At 28.7% G+C, this 22,840-nt stretch overlaps 1 protein-coding gene across 3 annotated transcripts in view; it reads left to right on the top strand.

Moving 5' to 3' along the window:
- The first annotated feature begins 8,793 nt into the window (after positions 1-8,793).
- LOC114120731 (uncharacterized) overlaps positions 8,794-22,840 on the top strand; it is a 59,933-nt gene continuing 45,886 nt past the window's right edge. For all 3 annotated transcript variants that reach the window (XM_050206306.1, XM_027982738.2, XM_050206305.1), the window contains exons 1-4: positions 8,794-9,000; positions 9,173-9,214; positions 21,884-21,910; positions 22,428-22,460. In XM_050206306.1, coding sequence (XP_050062263.1) covers positions 8,928-9,000; positions 9,173-9,214; positions 21,884-21,910; positions 22,428-22,460 — 175 coding nt within the window. In that variant the 5' untranslated portion in view covers positions 8,794-8,927. The remainder of the gene's footprint in view (positions 9,001-9,172; positions 9,215-21,883; positions 21,911-22,427; positions 22,461-22,840) is intronic.

Here is a 22,840-nt window from a genome sequence, read left to right as displayed (position 1 = left end):
AATAAGTTTAAAATTAAAATAACCAACTAGTTAAGTTAAAAAAAAATACTTTTTAACAAGTTAATGTCCACCATTGCGGGAGCCTATAGTTTTTAGGAGTAGTAGTAAATACTAAATAGGTACACAATGTTGAATAAATGCTGATAATCGTGATGGAAAGAAAAATAAATCATTTATTCATTTAAACCATGATTTTAACATAACGCGCATTCCATATTGATTAGTGATATTCACTATTCATTGTTTATATTATTTAGTCACCATAGATTATAATAATTTTGTCTAATATTATTTTACCATGTGATATGAGTGATTGATATTAAATTAATGACAACACTATTATAATACTACTTATTAATCATTAATAATAATATATTAATTTTTTAAGAAAAATAATTTATTATAATATGAGTTATGATTTATATAATTTCTGTGAAGTATAAATGAGTTTGCTATTATACGGTTATAGGGTATATATATTATATTGGAGTACCAAATTTATTTTAATATTATTATTATGAAATGTTAAAATTCATATTTTTTTTTGTTTCATTAAATTATTCATGTTTTATAAAAATTGAAAGTAATTACATATATTAAACATATTAATATGTATATTTTATATTTTCACAGGGGAGGCGTCAAATACCCAAACATATCTCCCTAAAATACGCCCTAGAGGGAGGGGTGTTGAACTCTTTAATTTGTACCAGGCGCCAAAATCTTAAATGCGGCCCCGAGTGCTAGTGTATATATCGTAAATATAATATAGACAAATCAGGCACTTTACCAAATGCCTAGGCATATAGTCAAAGGATTTAATTTTTATGCAATTCCACTATCCGTCTAAGCATTTAACTAAATGCTTATTTCAAGTCAGGCAAATAATAAAAAGCGGGCAAGTGAGTACCGCTCTGCTGTACATTAGGTGCCGTATGGATCATTATTATATATTATAGGAGTGTTAAATTTGAATCCAATGATAGTTATCATTGTATACGAAAAACGATTCTGAACGAAGATGATTTGTCAGCCTAGGATATAATTTCTAGTGGTTGGTGAAAAAGGTGGTTTATGTTTTAATTTCCTGAATACAACAAAATTTAAGTTCTTTTATAACAATTGTAAGCTAAACTTATGAAAAACCTTGTGTTAAATTTTCAACTCTTAGCTACTTATACAAAAATTTTTATGAAATATACCTACAAAATAATTTGCAAGTATTCATGCTTTTGACGAATTTTTGTAAATATTTGAACTTCAAATGCTAATAAAAAAAAATTGTGCCTATGTATTCTTATAATTTTTTAATCACTATAAGAATAACATATGAGGAACTTTGTATTAAATTTTCAAGTATTTTGATAGGGCCAAAAATATTTTATCGACACTTCAAAAATATTTTTTCAGAAAAATTGAAAATTTCAGTTGTCTACAAATAGCTCAAAAAAAGTCAAAATATTTTGAAATTTAAATCACGTAAATAAAACGCGAATCTTAATAACTGGTAAAATGTTCAAGTATCTACGACTTATACTTTTTGAATAATAACAAATATCAAAAATCGTTTGAAGCTAAACTGTTATTTAACGCGGTTTTTGTAAAAATTTAAATTTCAAACACTCATAAAAATTTTTTATCTGAATCCGGTAGAGTTTTTTTTACAGATATTTGAAGAAAAATGTATGGAGAACCTTGTACCAAATTTTCAAAACTTAGTTATAAAAGAAAAAAATTTTATGATTTTTCAACTTCAAAATTACTTGCAAATTTTCGCGTTTTCGACAGATTTCGTAAAAATTTGAACTAAAAACGCTTATAAAAAAAAATGTGACTAACGATTTTTAATTTTTTTTAGCTACATTAAAAACAACTCATAAGGAACCTTGTATTAAATTTTCAAAACTTTTTGGTCATCCAAAAATTTTTTATCGACACTTTAAAAAAAATTTCTCAAAAAAAATCGAAAATTTCAGTGGTCTATAAATAACTCATAAAAAGTCAAAATTTTTTGAAAATTTAACTTTATACGGATACCACTGACATTAACATTTGGTGAAAATTTCAAGTATTTTCAGTGATTAGTTTTTGAATTACAACCATAAAAAAAAATCGATTTGGTCGAAAACTGGTTTTGCGTAAAAATTGCCGTTTTTTCGTCATTTTTTTTTTGTTTTTCTCGATTTTTTTGAAAACTGTTGGAAAATGTTAACTTTTTACCTCTATAATGCACCAAGGATATTCACTTTTACATCGGAAACCACCCCCATTGTTTGAAATTGGAGCATTATTTCGACTAGTTATGCTGTACACAGACACAAAAAAAAACACACATCATTGTAAAATCAATACATTCATCACTTCGTTCAGAATCTAAAATGAAACATTTTGTATTATTTTAAACGATTAACTATATTTTCTATTAATTATTTATTGCTATTTGATTAACACATAGGTATATGATGTTTATGATGTTTAATTTTGTGGACATCGGTACTATCGTTTTAAGAATTAAATCATAAATATTTAGGTATAGGTAATTACTAATCAATAATTAGGTATGATTGATAGATGTAGACGATAGTACGAGTATTTTTTATTCCATATAGTCTTATACTCTTATAAAGTACTAGTACTAAGTAGTGAGAACTATAAATATAATAATTAAATAAAAATAAAAGTTCTATTGGTTTTACCTTGGAAAATTAACATACCGAACCTACTTGGTTGAATGAAAGCCTCATCTGTATTGAAGTGTAAGTTATGTTTTAAAAAAAAATATTAAATGTTCCAACAAATACCACCAAACAATTACATGTAACAATGAGTCATAAATAAAAATTAATAAAAATTTGTAATTATAATATAGGTAACCTTTTTAATCATTTTTTATACTGGTACTATCACATCTAAATAGTAATTACCTATAAATATATATGTTTATGATTTAAGTTTTAAAACAATAGTACCGATGTGCATGGAATTAAACATATGTCATATATCTATTTGTTTTTCATATTAATAAATAATACATAGTTTTTTTTTATATATATATAATAGCAATAAATAATTAATGAAATCTTTGGTATACCTAGTTCTGATCAAACTTTTCTGTTAGTTAAAGCACTGTCACTCACAAATCTATGAACTAAAACCATAACTTTTTTCAATAATATTGTGGCTTTTATAAATAATTTAACCAATGTGTCCCCTTTGACAGGTCCCCTAGATGCAAATACAGCGATGGGTTGTGAATAAGTGTCAGCTAATGGTTGAAAAAGGAGAACCAGACCATGATTAGCTAGATCATCTAGACTATTAGGTTTTGGTAATTGATTGCAAATTTCATCCTCTTTACCAAAATCAATAAGTCCAGAATAGGTGAGAGTATTAGACTTAATAGAAATGTTTTCTCGAACTGATATCTCATCAAAAACCAATAACCTAAGTTTCTGCATTGCATTTTTTTATTCAATTTTTTTTTTATGTGTTTAAAATAAATAACCGTCTATAAATGCATTTTTCAACAAATTTTTAATATAATATATTTCTTAAACAGGGTGATTCTTTTATCATTGAACACTCATTATTTCAAAATTTATTGATTTTTTTCAATTTTTTTTTTTTTTATGTTTAGTTTTATGCTTTTCTAGAATTATAATTTTTTTTTTATTTTTTTCACGCTTATATTTAATAGTGAAACCTCTATCAACTATTGATTTTCAAATGGCAACCTATATTTTAAATGTCATATAATAATAGGGCTATTTTTTTTTTATGAATTTTAACATTTTAATTATTAGTTTCTATTTAATCGTTAACGAGTTATAGCTGCTCAAAATTAGATGGTTTGAGGTTTCAGGTGTTCGTCTCAGTGTCTCACAGGTTATTACGGCTAATTACATTGATTAAAATTTAAAACACAATTATTGTTTGTAAAGACCAGTAGTCAAATAATAAATCGTTATTGCTCGACCCAAGGTAATAATATCTTTATAGTTTTGTACCTGCCAATACTACTAATAGGTACTTACAACACGAATACGGATTATAAACTTTGGACAATTGTAGTGGACTTTGATATCTAATCAAAGTTTGATCATTAACATATTTTACAATTTTTTGATATCATAGTTAAGTGATTACAATATCATAATATGAAACATGTCTTCATGATATTTTGAAAGTACCTCCTAAACAACCACGTGACAAAAGATAACACTTTAGCTATAGATAAACTCCCAATTGAACTGCTACTGTCGATTATCACTTACGATCACGGTTATTAATAGATCTAAAACCGTACTTACGATCCCAATTAAACTCACAAAATTATCTTATAATCCGTTGTCCGTGGTTGCTAGTTTATCACTACTGCAATACTGCCTATTATCAAAAAATACAGTGTATGTATTTACAAAATAAATATTAGTAGTAATTGTTAATTTATGTTACAGATAAAAACTTGATATTTTTACTCTAGTAGACAGTCTGTATCTTATTATTATTATAAATAATAACCTAACCTATACACTTATAGAATATGGATTGAGTAGACTAAGTAAACTAAGTTCTAATATTTTAAATAACATGTAGAAAAACTAAAAATAGTTTACTATTATGTATAACGATTTACCTCAATACAAACTAGGTAAATCCTATCCATTTGGAGTTAAAAATGCATATATATGGCTGTTAATTCAGTTTAATTGTTAACATGTAAGTTAACACGAATTTGTAACATGTTCATACTTACTAAAAATATAATATACATTAATACAAGTTGAAGTCACAAATATTTGTTTGCTTTGTAATATGCAGAATTAAAAAAAAAAAACCTGTCAAATCATTTTTTTAATTATAAATAAAACTGGTATACTTTTACAAAATTAGTCTACTTTTTAATGAGCATGTGTTGGAATTTCTTATTTTTTTATTATAATTTTTTTTTTTTTTTTGTTTTATACATAACAAAACATTGTAGGATTACGTATAAAAATAACAAGCACATACACTTTGAATAAAGTAAGTTTGTTAAAATTATTTTAAACATAATTACATCTTAAAAAACAACTTATTTTAATCTCACCAAGGCCAAGCTTTTTTTAAAATTTATATTTTGCATACAATATGTCATATTTTTAATTGAATATCTATATTAACATTTTTTGATGCATAGTTTATTAATTCTAGTTAATGTTTTTTTCATCTTTTAGTCTTTTAGTAATATTTAATATAATATGTTCTACATTTTTAAAATAGTTACAATTTTGCAGAAACAGAATAATTTAAATTTTGATCAGATTTTCCATCATACATTTATAATTTCCTTTATAAAATACCTGATACACTTTTTAGTTAAATAATATACTTGTATAATATAAATTGTAGTACATTTTTGATGCTCAAATAAGTTCATATTCTACAATACATTTTTCATAAAAACCAGGCCCATTATGAATTTATAATTTCTATTAATATTATTATGAGCTGCTATAAAATTGTACCATCATTTTAAGTCCAGGACTATGGAAAATGTATTTCTAACTTGATGATACAGTTAAACCAAAATTTTCGTTATGCAGTTATGCAAAATATGAGTAATGATTTATGTATTCAGGAAATTAAAAATTATTCTCCAATAACCCCAGATCTAAAACAATAGGTAGTCAAATTTAAAAGTGGCCCTAATAATATTAATATAAAATAGAAATTCATGAAGTTCCCAGTTTTTAGGAAAAAATTATTATAGAATATGAACTTATTTGTGCATCAAAAATGTATTATACTCAAGTATGTAATTACTTACTAAAAAATGTTATTACTTGAATTTATTACTTTAATAGAAACTATTTCTAATATTTAACAATAAATAGGCTACAACACCATCATTTACCAAAAGGCCGAGGGCAAAGGGGACAATGCAACAGTTGCTGATAGACAATCTTTTTTTTTTTTTTACTTAATAAATATCATTGCCTCCCCCGTTTCTCTAATCTGTATCTGCCTTTACAAAATGTCTGATATCAGTATTTGGCATCTTGCTATGTAAAACAATACAATTTAAAATTAAAATACAATATGTTATGTCTTTTACTACTTTATATTAATATTAATCATACATCATAAAAATAAATACTTAGTAGCAATTTAAATATAGTTATTAATCATACATATTAAGATACTCAAAGATTTTTTTTTAATTATTTATTTGATTTATACTAGAATATTAACTTAAATTATTTAACAATACCTAAATTTCTATTTTTGCTAATCAATGCACCAGCAAGCCATAATATTTCATATTTATCTTTTAGGTTTAAAACTTAAATGATTGATGTTGTAACCTTATTTAAATTCAAGTATGAAATATCATACAAATTACAATACATATTTTTCATTTACAATTTTTAGTTTTATATACAAAATGATTGGTAATACATTTCCTCTGGAATGTTGGTTGGACTCAATTGTTTACACTCCTTTCAAATTTAGTTGATAAGGTATCTAAAAAAATACAATAAAAACCTAATAGCCAATAGGTAACTTAAATAATATTTCACTTAAACTTTGTAAGTACTAAGTACACAAACCATATTTTTAATTTTGTTGCCTGTTGAAGTATTAAAATCCAATATTTTTATTTTTATTGTTTCCAGTTGCAAATTGGAATATTGTTTTAATATTTATCATTCAAATCATCTGGATATTTTTAGTGAATACAAATAATCTTAGAATATTATTATGAAGAATTTTATTATGGTATAGATTTTCTGAAATGACTTTGACTATAGAGCAACTAGCAATGTTATAGTCCTACTGGATTGTATTATCAAAATATTAATCATATTGACCGAAATAATAATTAACAAGTCAATAGTCCATATAAATTGCAACAAAAATTGTATAGATCTGATGTATTAACTGAAATTAAAATGTTTAAAAATAATGATAATAAGAACATTACATGTTTTTACATGTAACAATATGGTGACCAGAAATACTATTTTTTGAAACAAGTCCTAATGTCATTAAAAATAAAATAGTATTAATTAAATGACATTGTAATCTAAATTTTAACATAGTTTTGTATTAATTTATTCAAATTGTACAATTGGTATTTGACCTTTAAAAATAACTAAAATATTCATAGCTAGGTACTTTAGTTTAAGTTTACTTAAATTTCATAGAATTGTTATCATAAAGACACACATTTATTGAGTTGACATAATTATTTTAAATAATCAGTTTTTTAGTACCTAGGAAATAATAATAATTAATGAAAAATACAATTTTTATAGGATATGACTTATGGTCTGTGATATGGGCAAAATGGGTATATGCATTGGAAATTATGACAGAGGAGAAGCTAAATTTTAAAATGTACTTTTTTAAAATTTTTATATCTGGTCACCATACATATAAATACAAAATAAGTAATACTTACCAATATTTAATAGGACTTTCCAAGTATCCAATTCACTCGAGTTATCTCAATTTAAATAGGTATTTCTATAATTCTATGTTTAATTAAATTAATAAATAAAATATTATATTATAAACAACGCACCATGACATATTACTATAATATAATATTAACTGTTATGTCATGTTATTTTATTATAATTATTGATGTCCGATGTACTACACACTAGATTACTACAATAGTCATATTACATAGTACAATATGGCGTATTGTCAGACGTTACAAGTTACTACGTTAAGTAAAGTTGTCAGTTGTCACGAGGTATCGTGTAATCATAAAACATTATGTAACTGAAATCTGAATGATAGCTTGCCAGTTGCCGATCTCGGATATGTACATATTATACATAAACATTAAACATGAACCTAATACTAGGTAATAAGTATAAGGTCTATGGTATTGGTACATTATTGTTTTGTAATTGTACAGGGCGCAAGATTATTATTTTGCTTCATAAATTTGATGTTATAGGTTGGGCGGAGTTACAGAATACAGGGGTATTCTTAACTTTCGGCTTTTCATAAACACTAATCGGTATTATTAGAATGACTTATTATGCATCATTGTCGGTGTCGGTAATCGAAAGCGATAAGCGAATAATAGTATTTATAGTAGTAATTTTAGTCCTATTAATTATAATAAATTATATGATAATTGATAATAAGCTATAACAGGTAATAACAGGTATAAAATTAATATTATCACCACTCTCCGCTACACCATGGATAAATGATATCGAATTCATTACTATAATAGCTATTGGACTTAACAAATAAAAATCCCAGTTCTGATTAATTAGTACTGATGTATAACACCTAAAAACTTTCTAAAACCAACCAACTTTGAGCACCTATAACTCGCCGACGGATCAATGAAAATTCAAAATTTTGACGTGAAAATTCATGAAAAAAATGTCTTTATTAATTTATGTAATTATTAATATAGGTTGCATTTAAAAATCAATAGTTGTAGAGGTTTCACTATTAAATATAAGCGTGAAAACAAAATTGAAAAAAGTCAACAAATTTTGAAATAATGAGTGTTCAATGATAAAATAATCACCCTGTAAAATAATATTAGATAGTTATAATATGAAGTATAATGTTAAAAACATTTTAAATGTAAAACGCGAAAATATAAAAAATTAAAAATACAATAAAAGTATATAAATTACACGTCATGTAAAATAATTGTGTTCATAAAAACTTAAACAAATACAACACATCTGTAGGTATCATATACAAGTGGGACCCTTGTTGGAAATAAAATGTTTTTGTTTTACATTGAAACAATTGTTGTTGCATTTGTGTCAGAACTATTCGCATCGATTAATTGCATTCTTTATAATAAGTTATTGTAACTCAATTGTCATAACTAATGACAATTCTTTTTTTTATTAAATTGATTAACTAGTAAAGTAAATTGCTATTTTATAGAAACCATGTACATCTCATTGGGACTTTTATGGTTAAGTTTCAAAATAATCCAAGGAGAAATTATTCAATGCCCAATAGGTAATTAAGTATAAAATATAAATATATATTTAAAAATGTTAAAACTTGTTAAAATAATTTACTGATCATAACACTAATGTATAATTTAAAATAATGGATTTACGTTAAAATCAAAATATGTTTTTTTTTCAATGTTTAAAACATGAGTTATAATAAATAACAATCTTTTTAGGTGGATTAACTGATACAGAGCAGTGTAAAAAATTAACTGAAGGTAATAATATACTCATTACAGTATCTATTTTTGTATCAAAATCATAATAATAATCCTATATTCACCTAGATAATATGTATTAGGTAACTATTTAAGTTAATTTGCTTAAGTTGAATAAACACATGAGAATGCATCATTACTGTGTGTACCAAAAATAGATCAAAACATCGGTACACGTCGAGATCCGTTACCGTAGCGTTTAACTGGTTAATCGATGTACCTGAGTTGTCAAATAATATAGAATGGTAACCAGACAAATACCAGTTAGAAGAATTTTGATTTACATTAACTATTATATTTTATAAGAAGATAGTATATAAATCCAATGCATGGTAGTTGACTGACGTTTCAGTCGTATGAAACGTATATATCATAACTCATACCCAAACTGGTACTCTAATTCACTAAAATCATTATTAAAAGATAAAAAAATTGCTCATCTCGTCTATAAACAATCTAATAACGTCGCTGATTATATTAATTTCTCCCGCTTAAGAGCTAAATGCAAAAGACACGTTAAATCAGATCATAAAAATTATATCAATAAAGTTCATTCCTGCATTAGAAATAATCCAAAATGTTTCTGGAAATTTATTAATAATTTAACCGACAATGAGGCTCTACCCCGTTCCCTTTCCTTAGACGCGACTGTTGCCGATAACGGTACTGATATTGTTGAGCTCTTCGGCAAATACTTCTCTGATGTCTATATTAATCCTTCTCAACCATTTAATTTCCCCTCTTTAATTTTAGATAACTCTAATTTAAATTCTACTATTTAAATATTATATTATATTATATTTAAATAGTATTACTCTTACCGAACTTGATGTTTTTAATACGATTTCCAACTTAAAATTAAGTTCAACTTCTGGCCCAGATGGCATACCTACTATTTTTCTCTATAACTGTAGATTTATCCTAACACCAGTACTAACCAATTTATTTAATTTGTCTCTTAGTAAAGGTATATATCCATCTCTTTGGAAAACGTCATTTATCTCACCTATTTTAAAAAAAGGTAATCCTTCACTGATTTCAAATTATCGCCCAATCTCTAAACTATCGTCAATCCCAAAATTATTTTCCCATTTAATTTCATTAAAACTTAACCATTTTTGCTCTTCATTCCTCGTAAATACTCAATTTGGTTTCATGCCAAAACGTTCCGCTTGCAATAACTTGGCCATAACAAAAAACATAATACTTCATTCTTTTGAATCTAACGCACAAACTGATATAATCTACACTGATTTTTCCAAAGCCTTTGATCAAGTTAATCATTTAATTCTTCTTAAAAAACTACAATCATTTGGTTTTTCTGGATCCCTTCTTAATTGGTTTCAATCTTTCCTTTCAGACCGATTTCAAATTGTTAAACACCTTAATTTTAAATCTACACGTTTCCCAGTACCTTCTGGCGTTCCTCAAGGTGACCACTTATCTACACTTCTTTTTAATATTTTTATTAAAAATCTCCCTAATGTCATAACCAATTCTAATATCCTTATGTTTGCTGACGATGCTAAATTAATAAAAATAATTAAAATTGAACAAGATGCGATCGATTTGCAATCTGACATCAATAACTTGCTTTCATGGTGTTATAAGAATCACTTATCTTTGAACGTTGGTAAATATAAATTTATGCGCTTTTATTTAATAAAAAATCCAATTAACTATAATTATTCTATTTCCGCTTCAAATATTGAGCTTGTATCTCAATTTATGGATTTAGGCATTATTTTTGACTCTAAATTAAATTTTTCCCCACACACCGAAATGATAAAGAATAAGGCTATGCGTAACTTGGGTTTTATTAAGCGCACTTATGGCTCATTCATAGATCCTATTCCTTTGAAAATTCTATATTGCTCCCTTGTTCGTTCCCATCTAGAATACTGCCCTCTTATTTGGATAAATAATACCTCAAAACAAAAACAAAATTCTTCCCTAGAATCTGTTCAAAATAATTTTCTACGTTTCATTTCCTTTAAATTTAATATATACAGGCCTCCCCACGGTTCTTATAATAACGTTTTAAATTTTCTATATCTTTTACCACTTAATGAACGTCGAATAGGTACTCCTACTTTCCAAATTTCTTAATAAATTATTATTATATATTAGGCGTTATTGATTGTCCGAAATTGTTATCATTGATTAATTTAAAAATAAATAACCTTAATACCAGAGATCCGAAACCATTTTACCCTCAATTTTTAAATAAAAATTATATTTTAAATTCCTCCGCTAATCTCCTCATGGTAGCTGGTAACACTTACCCCTTTGATTTTATATAACTTATTGTCCGTTATCTTTATTTTATACCTTATCGCACTTTATATTTTTCTTATTATATTTATTTAAATACTATTAGTTTTATGTATAATTTTTGTTATAATGTTTTTTTTTTCTCTTGTTTACTAATTTGTTAATATCTTATACTCTTATGTGCACATACTCGAAATTGTAATAGGAAAAAAAAAAAAAATAAAAAAAATAAAATATGGCCCCAGTGTTGTTATCAGCTACTCGGGTTGACCCATATAATATCAATATACCTAGCGACCGAATTACGGTGGTGGCGACGGCGATGGCGACAACAGACCACAGGTTCAGCGATGATTCGCTGTGATTTCAGTCAACACGACGGACAAGTCACGTACCAATCAGCAGGAAAGTGGTAGTGGCGCTAATGGCTAGTCACAGAGCGGGGAACACAATAACAAAAAACATTACGAGGTTTCACAGAAAAATCAAACTTATACGTAAACCACCAAACGAGCACTTGGCACGTCACATGGGAAAGGATACCGACCGTTGACAACAACAATAGAACGTACTGTCACATGCACACGTCAAGCACGACGATCGACTTTTCTTCCCACTGTTCTTCTTTTCTCGTTTTCACCGTATCAGTATTAAATAACTATACACTATTAATTGAAATTATCCGTACAAATAGTATTATATTTTTTTCTTCTGACTTTGGTCATTTTTCGTACACTATCATACTCCAACGCCGCGGTCGCTTGGCAGAGCTAAGTAAAAAAGAAAAAAAAGTATCCAGTGCGCGACGACGGTGTATATTACACGAGAGAACCTACTTGGCTACTTGTATTCAACTTATGTTATTTTACGAAAATCATGTCAGCTACCCTGTAGCCTAAACTAATGAACCAATTGACTTGAAACGTTTACGAATAGGTAGCTCAGTTTGGTGTGTAGATTATTCTGTACAAATTTCAAGTTTACCGGAGAAATATTATTTGATAAAGTATTGGCATAATTATTAAGCAAAACGCAATTTTTTTCAATAATTCCACAATGTAGGTAGAACACAAATAAAATAAAATAAAAAATAAACACTCTATGGTGTTAAACGAAAGAATTTAAAACCGACAATAGTAAGTATAGTAATTAGTAATCAGATCTAACCTAATCAGATCCATCTCGCCTTTGCCTTTACGTCTACGTAACTATTATTATTTTATAAGTAATTATAATATTATACTCTAGATTTGTGCGTTTCGTGTGTTTGTAACGGTGTTCGTTGAAATTATTGAAACGAGGGCATTTTTCGGTGAATAAATCGCAATTTTGTGCATATTAAAGTGTATGAAAGTTAATAGTATAACATGGTGTCCAATGCTTATAAAAAAAAATAAATAAAAACGTAAAACAGCGAGTACATACAAAGACAAAAGAGTAGCTCTTTTTAAATAATATCGCATTCTATCTACGGTAAATCGTAAATCAGAGTGTAATTTGGTTGTAAATAAACAGCATATTGAAATAAAATAGAGAATGAATTGTCTTAAATACAATTAAGTTCTAAAATATCAAAATTAATTATTTTTAAAGAATCTATACAAATTACTGCAAATTTATCGTCTAATTTACTGCTCCTATCGGCAAGTCTAAAGTAATTTTGAAATCTATGTTTGAAATTATTTCAGAACAAGTTCTGATAGATAATGTTCTGTGTGAAAATTGTCATACATATTATCTTCATATGTACACAAACATCACAGTAAATAAATATATTGTATTATTGTAACGTGGTCGGGGATGACCCGTTAAATATATGATATTCAGGGAAGAAGTTGGTTTCTTATGAATATAAGTTAACCGTAGCTTGGGAGCAAATGGTACTCAGGATACAAATAAATGTGGATTGATCCAAATACTTATAAATATATCAAGTTTATTCTTACCTAACTAAAACGTTTACAAGCTGTTGGATTGGCTTGGAGTTCGTTTGCGCTGGTGTTAAAGCGGGGAACTAGCTGTCTCTTACATATATTCTTATTTAGCCGTAGCTTTACAATAGTTAAATATGAGACAGCACAGGAGGGGCATAATGTACATTCATCATAATATATTTTACATGTTTTGGTCTACGATACACATACATACCTATATACATATACATATGCACGTATACTATATAATATATAATATGTGTAAGTATATAATATGTACCTACGGTTGTATAATATTATTATGTTTATAAATAAATATGTAACAATCGTTACAATATATTTTTACAAATACAGTTATGGTTGGATCCAACCACAAAAATCACCGACTTAGTTATGAATGCATTACCAAATGAAAAAATAAATATTGATGGCAACATGTATAAACTACACTCGGTGATTTTCCAACACGATAATTCAATGACATCAGATCATTATACATGCATTATCCAATATCTTAATAAACGGGTTAGAAATGATAATTCTAATATTTATTACGACTGGTGGCCATGTGGTGCTAAAGACGTATGTCGTATATATAATCAACCAAATGCACTATACCTCGATTTCTACATAAACAAAAGAATAATAATAAAAAAAAAAAATACATAATACATATTTTGGTTTCTTAGTTGCAGAGACATAAATAATAGTAACTGCGCCAAGCTAAGTAAAATTATTATTTATACTAAATAAATAAGCAAGGGTAACTTATATTAATGAATTTATGAAATTACTTAGCCAATTTTTGATATCACAACTTCTATAATTTAAGTGATTTTTTTACTCAGAGATGTTTTTACCCGGAATGTTTTTGATGAGATTATTATTACTCGTTTATCTTGTTTAATTTTGTGTTATTGGCTTATCGCTTAATGACTGTTCGCGCTAAGACGATTCGAGTGAATTGGTTATTATTACTATACTGCAAGACATTAAATCGACGGGCTATTGCGATATGCTAATGACCACGATTCCGGCAATATCCTTGTTATCTCCCGTTCTTAATTATTTATGTTATTATTATTATTATTATTATAGTATTATCGTTTTGGTTAATCATCTGTCCTTATATCTCTATATATTGTTTATTATTTTATTTGATATTATCATTGTTGTTTGGCCAACGCCCTTATTATTATTATAATTGTATTATTCACTTGTAAAATTCCGTTGTATCAATCGTTTGGTGGCTACTGTAGATGTTATTCATCTGTTCGTTATACATCTGCTATATGATATTGGCTCGTGGTGTTCCACTCGAGCTCCGTCGTTATTTCAATAAACCTTTTTTGGACATTACGTCAACTTAAATTCAGTGTTGTGATTTATCCAAAAACTACGGTAGTCGATGACAATAATGTCAAACCGTCAGCGTTCGACTATAGCTGTTTGCCACATTGGGTGCCGAATTTCGTCATTGGTCCAACAGTATAACATCATCCACATAGTTTACCATGAGATTTAATTATTTGCCCGAGATCGAGACTGGTGCCAGAGTACTCGAGTAAGTCCGCCAGCAACGTATAGTGCGTTGTGTGAGTGGCCGCCCAGGTCGTTGAGTTGAATAGCGCACCGGATTGGACCTTCACCTGCCTTAATTTTAAGTAGAATTTAAGTCCTCCCTATTATTATATTAGCTCCCTGTGGCAATTGCACCAGATCGACTCAACCATAGGGAACCCGTCCCTACAATTAATGATTAAACCTGTATCATCCTTATTCCCGTGTATTAAGTCTCCGTTCCTTCGTTCAAGTGTTCAGTCTTTCGTTGTCGTCGTTGTGTGTTAGGTTGTCTATCATGCCCCGTCATTTGAGTGTGACATATAAGTTGCCTATCCCGACAAATTTCAGGCTTGATGTTCAAAAATTATTAATGGTCAATAATTCTCGGTATTAGCCGAGTGGTCTTTCGATTGATTTCTCGCGTTAGCGCGTACAATGACCAAAACATTTAATTATTATTATTTTTGTTTTTTTTTTTTTATTATTCGTTGTTGTCGTATATACACAGTAACTTTAGATAAAATATACTGGCTGATCCTACATGACGTTGTACGTGACAAAATAAATAATGTCATTAGATTAACTTTGTCTTAAAATTATATACAAATATAGCTGATCCAGTGCACTTTGTTGCCCGTTAAAAATGCCAACCTTAAATATGATTCAAACTTTGTTTGATTTGTTATTTAGTATTCGTTTTATCTGTGTTCAAAATTTAAACATTTTCATTGATCATTTTAAAACTATAAAAAAACTTGTGCAAGTACCACATTAAAATTCAAATTTTGTAAAATGCTTTCTTATTGAATACTAAATTTGTGGTACCTAATCTAACCTAATGTGTAAATTGCAAGCCTTGATCTATCATTGTTCATGCTTTACGTTTACCAGTCAGGTTATACCTATTATAGACTATAGTCATTCTACTTGGCGTTGCCCGTGAGACCCTTATGATTATGCAAACAGTATATTATCAGGTTGATGAATTGCGGATCACACGTGATGTGAAGGCGCGTCTCTAATTAATAGTATCTAACCCTAAAGTTTCAAAGTTATAGGTATCAATTTTCTTTTTACTTGACCCAACCTACAGTGAATTAGAAACAATAATGTACAATCTCGTGGTTTTTTATATAGTTCGTATAAAAACCTGACATATGTGTTGATACATTCACGATTTTATTATTACAGATAATTATTATTAAAAACCATTATTATTATAATTTGATCCGTAGGTTATTAGTATAACAAACCAAGTAACCTAAAAATGCTACTAAAGAGTGCTCATTTTTTCGTTATTGGTTTCGTCAGGCGTGGGGAACCGATGTTGACACGTCACCGACCGTTGGCGTCACGTCTGAACTACATATCTGTTATAAATTTATGATATAGATTTGATAATAACAACTTAAATCATTTTAGCAAATGCGCTACCCAAGATGTATATAATTATATAATTTTTTTTTATTTTTTTCCATTTTCCCCTTAATAATCCTTTTAACCTCTGAAGGTGGTGTTAAATTTTGAAAAATCCTTTCTTAGAGGTTATTCGGATTATAAAACGAAACTACTGACTAAATTTCTTACTCATAGCTTTAGTGGTTTTGACTAGGTGAAGATAAATCAATTTGGACAAGTTATTTTATATATATACTAGTGAACCCCACAGACATTGTCCTGCATGATATTTCAAGCGATAAGGATATTAAATAAAGTATGAAACGAAAGCAAATAATATAATGATTTCATTATTCTTTGTTTTGAAATAACATCAATTTTTCTTAAAACAATTAGTCATAATTGTGCGGGCCGAGAGCGTATGACCATGCACCACGCGCACCCAGGTCACCCAAATACTTCGAGTGCCACACACACCGACCGACCTGTGTAAATTGTGTGTATAAATGTAAATAGTACACAACAGGAGGTGGACAGGGTCGACGAGCAAATCCTGTGAGTATGTGGGTGGTGTGTGTATGTGTGTATATTTGTGTGTGTGTAAGGCTTAAAACTATACCTATAACACGGGTAACTAAGAATAAATGGTAACGCAGTAAAGATTTGGTAAAGATATAGGTAGTATAATAAAGCAATAATCAATAATAAATTACGGCCCTTTTGGCCCAACAAGGTAAAATAATATATACAATTTAAAATGCCGGTTTGGCATAGCCGATAATAATTATAATAAATAATAATACCAATATTAGCTTAAATTAAATGATATAAATAAAATGATAATGTAAAAGAAAAACTTACAACTTGTCGGTGCTCGGCTGGCCAGCTGCTACCTAACCTGACCTATACATATAATAATTGCACACACAGAGACACTAATTCACAATTATTAAATAAGTACGACAATTTCGGACAAATATTTTAATTAAAAATATACAATAACTGCAGCGATTTCGCCAATAAAAGAGTAATAATAGTACAAAATGGTGACGATTCGCGCCTGTACAATAATAATATAATACACAAAATAACGAATAAATGAAATGCGATTAGCGCACACAATATAATATAATAAACGACAATTAGCGCCTAAAATTGACAAATTTGGCGATTTACGCTACTATGAAATTATATGCGTATTAATTAGCCCTCATGGCTTACAGTGTTAAAAAATAATATTTTTAGCAAGAATAATTAGTGCACGCGGATAGTGCCGCGACAACGTACGGTACGAGAGAAATAGGAACACTGATGATTTTAGGTGGCCGTGCTAATTTGCGCACTGGCGGTCCGGCGGCGGAGACGATAAGGTATCGTTGCATAATATTATATTATATAATTCACATTACAATTAAACAAAGATAAACAATAATAAAAATAAATCAACATGTTATGTGTGTGTGTGTGTGTGTGTGTGTGTGTGTGTCGGTGGTGGTGTGACCGTGAATTTAGGCCTACTATTACGGCGGCGCAAACAATAGTCGATAATGTTTGTTTAATTCAATCTTAATGCGAGTTGATGAACAATATTATTATATTGTATTATATTCTTGAGGAGTATAAATGAATAAATGAATAAACTTGACGGTTTTTCAACTCAAGAATACGCCGCATATAATTGGCCATGTAAAAGACCGGATTTTCTAGATCCAACCCACAAATCGAAATTGTTTGACCCTTGTGAACTTGATAGCGCGACACTAGCAGACATACATCTAATCAATCCAATAAATTTGTTGGTCAAATGTTGGATATAGTAGGACATTTTTCAAAATTTGTTGCACATTATTTTCACCATGATACCAATTTCCAATTTTGCGCTGCCTAGTTCACGCCAACAACGCAACTTTTTGTTGGAACGTGATTTTTTTGCTAAACACATTTTCCTCGATTTGTTGGACACTTTTAAAGTTTGTTGGACATTATCACATATGTGTTTATGTCTTTTGTTTTTTTGGTTAGTTCTGTAGTATTTAGTTTTCTAGAAATATTAATATAAATTTATCAAGTATGCTTTAGTCACATAATGCATTGGCTTTAGCTTCACAAACTATTTTTTACTTGTGTACAGTATAAATATGTTATTGTATTGTTTTGCTTAGTGATTATATTATAAAGACAATTATTCCGAATGGCGAATATACTATGTGTACTATTATTTTAAATTTATCTTATTAGGATTTTGTATATTGTGTCGAATGGCTACGTGTTATAAAAGAAAGAACTTTACGTGTCTTAAGTACTAGTGTATGTAGTAAAACTTCTTTCAGAGTTGTGGAAATTTGTTAAGGATGTATAAGACTTAGCATTATATTAAACAATTCATATCATAAATTCTACTATGGCGTTCTTCTTGATTTGGTGGTTACTTTGATGTAATTGAGTACTCTCCAAATCATCGTTTGCCAACCTTTTTAGTGTCGTGATTCCCAAAATAGGTATTAAATATGGTCAATTACTTCGCGACTCTCCTACCTATATTAAGCACAAATGTCATGGGTGGCCAAAAAACTGGTGTTAATGTAAAGATAAAAAAAGTACCCATTTGCCTTTTTTATTCCTACAATTATTTTTACGTTCAATACGTTCACCAATATAATTTCATAATGATACAATCAATTTCAAACATAAAGGAAGTTTGTATATTATTTTTCAAATTTATCTAAAATACCAGTATCGTTTTTTTTCCATCGCAGGGGTATCACTGTATCAGTGTTAAATAAAAAAGTCGATGGCTCGACGAAATTTTAATATAAGATAATTTTTATGGATGAAATATAATTTACAATCTAAATAATTAACAAAGCCACTGGTATTAGAAGGGTTCTATAAGTCATAAAATACTAATTTCATATTCTGGTCAACTATTTTTCATAAAATTATGTAACATTTTAATTGTTTATAATATAGCTTTACCCAAGCTAGAAAAACAGACCCTGTTTAAGTAAACAAATCGATAAAATTATTTTAAATTAAGTAATTAAAATCCAGGATAATATTATGTGATTAATTTGTTCAACAGTCTCAAATCAATCAGATATAATATAGTCGAATAAAATAAATACAAGCGAACACCCAAATATTACTAAAACATTATTGCTTTAGGAGTGTGTAGTATTTTAGACCTTTTCTTCCCGTTTGCCTCAGTCATTGCTTAATTTTTTATATAGTTACCAATTATTAGTTTCCATTATTGGAGTTTTAATTTATGGAATAGCTTTCCTCTATTCAATCGCCAATCGATAAGCTCGATGGTCATACACACACACACAAACGCACCGTTCTTTGTAGTAAAACACGAATTTAACGATAATCAAGATAAACAAAATCATACACATTTAAAAATGTATAGCCGTATTGGTAAAAAAAAAATGTCGTTTTGAGCGTAGAATAAAAATAAAAAAATAAATACCAATTTTAAAGCACAAATTTGCGACCCTTCATAATTTGCGCCATTGGCATAGCACAGTTCGCCATACCCTTGCTATGGTACTAATTCGGTATTTCGTCAACCGTTGACAGTCAACGAGTATTGCAAACATTCAGTTAGCCTTCAGAAACCGAGTTAAACCATTTTATTATTATTTATTACTGTTTTTAGCTTTATTTTGTATTTTTTTTTACAATTATAATGTCCAATAGACGTAGTGATACGCGTAGTCGGATCAAAAAATCATTTATTGTGTTTATAAATTCGCATAAGACCTGTCAAAAGAAAATTAAATTCTTTCATTTATGTTTACTTTATCCCTTAAATTTACTGCTGAAGCTTGTGGCTTATCTGAGCCGTACCTAACCTAACGATGAAGAGTATATTCAAAGAAGATAAAGAGTGTTTGAAGAATATAACTTTATAGAATTAATTAGATACAAACAGAGGCGGGTCGAGGTAAAATTTATATGTGGGTGGAGTAGACTTAAAGAGACTCTTTTATAAATTGTTTTAGTAAACATTATTTAAGTAACAAAGAACGCAAGGCCCTTTGAGGTGCGAGGCAGTGAACAATGGCCCACATCACCCACGCTTAGCGCCGCCACTGGATACAAGTTAAAGCGGAGGTAGCCAAAAACAATTTCACCTTTAAAAAGGCTGATGTGGAAAATTTGGCGCATGTGGTTATTGATGCTGTTTGCTCGAAACTCCCGTCGGTGAATATTGCTGTTACGTATCAAGACAAGTAACAGCAAGGAGAGAAGTATCAAACCAAAATACAAAAAAAAAACTGATTTTGGCTAAAATATGAAAGAGTGGACTGTATTAAGAAAAGTTCAAGAGTTATAACACCGTAAAATATGTACAAATAATGATATCATCAACTATGGAAGAGGGGTTTGCTTATTAACTACTTACAGACATATGGTATATAATATTTTCTATAAAAGACAATGATAGCTATGACCTTTGACCAAAACGACCCGTGCGCGAAGGTGTGGAATGAGGATTGAACTCCTTTTCCGGACACACGAGTGTTCAAGATGTCGATAAAAACGCGCATCCACGATACACCAATTTAGTGCAGTTTTACGATGACAAAGGTGCAAAACGAAATATTAAACACTAGAAAATCAGTTGTGGCGTCGGCAAACACACGATTATCTTATAATACAGTTTAATCTCGATAACTCGAACTTCTATACGTCAAATTTTCGATAACTTGAAGGAATACCTTAGACTTACAATAAATATTTTATATATTTTCTGTATGTTGAATTTTCCACAATTCGAATTTTTTTTCACCCCTAACCGATTCGAGTTTTCGAGGTTCCACTATATAAGCAAATCAGCGGTGGCATTTGCGTACAACGATATTGCACTCAGTGTATGTACGACCAAAAAAACCACACGGGCACAACGATGGAGCTCACAATTAAGGCACCAAAATTCGCGTGTTAATTAGGACAATTCCCTTTTAACAAAAAAAACCTTTTGTTTTTAACAGTTCGGCAGGAAAAACGATTCGGAAGACGGCGTATATTAAAACCTAACAGTGAATATAATATAATAGAATAAAATAATAATACTGCATTTTAAAATTTCTCACTTTTGTGATAGAATACATTTTTTTTTTTTAATGCATTGATCTGAGTTGAAGCTGTTGAGAGTATACTTTTTAGCTCACAATTATATTTTAAGCATTCCTATCTTTTCGGAGAAAATTAGAAGGGTAATTTTAAGTGGTAAAAGCGTGTTACTAAATCGTTATAAAATGTGCCCCATTCTCCAAGAGGAGACGTTTGCGGTCTTCACTCCCTGTGGAGTGGGATCTATTTGAAAACTAGATGGTGCAATCGAACAGCATGGGAAATTGGTGGTTACGATAACCACACATTTTTATGCACATTGCTATGAGTCGAATCGATGATTGTATGAGTCACATACTACTGCTCCAATTTGCCCCTCCCCCCTACGAATATATAATGAAATTTTCTTTACTTACAGAAAGTGTCTTCCAAAGATTCTTTATAAGTGAGTAATATAATTATAAAAAAACAATAAGACATGTAAATATTTTTTATGTTAAGTATTTTGGGGTATCCTATTCTTTTAAATATACAACATTATACAAATGTACAACATTGGATATATTGTTGGTGGTTAAGCATTTAGCCACTTAAATTTAAAATGTAAAATGGAATTTAAATTGTTTATATCGATAATATATTATATATATCAAACGATTCAGGAGATGCATGTTAACCAGAAAAAATTTCAACAATTATTTAATGGCTTGAATATAATTAAAAGTATTAATTTAAATAGTTTACTCCAAAATGACTTCATGGTCAAAACTGCATCACACCAAAATATCTTAAAACTGCGAAAGCAGCATTATATACATAAATAGTATATCATAGTGTTAAATAACGATATCGTATATTCGTATATTAACATACTAAAACCCCTTGAGTAAAATATTATAACATAAATTATATACTATGGAAAGTGTTGTACAATATTTTGATTGTATGTTAAATACGAACAGATAAAGGCAATACATCTACGCATAAACTATTTGGTGAGTATATAATTAAAGTTACATTAAATATATTTAAAAAAAATATATACATATATTAATATATGTGTAATATGTATATGCAATATAGTTTTCCAGCAACCTTTTGTTTACAGTATTCGCTTCAACTGAACAATGGAATAACAAATAATTGGTTTAACTTTGTGTATTTTGTTTGTGTTGAGTTTTAATGCCTAACGCGTTAGTTTGTTATATATTACTGTAATTATAGGAGTACCAAGTTATCTTAAACTGCTAAATGCACCTACCTGATCACAAACGTGTAATACTTTTTTAAAACTAGTACATCCCAAATGTTTTTCAATACTCCCATTTTGCAGTTAGGATTATCATCCTATATTATCAAACATATTCCAAACTAC

This window comes from Aphis gossypii, chromosome X (assembly GCF_020184175.1).
Source record: "Aphis gossypii isolate Hap1 chromosome X, ASM2018417v2, whole genome shotgun sequence".
NCBI lineage: Eukaryota > Metazoa > Arthropoda > Insecta > Hemiptera > Aphididae > Aphis > Aphis gossypii.
This window is presented reverse-complemented; position numbering and strand designations above follow the sequence as displayed.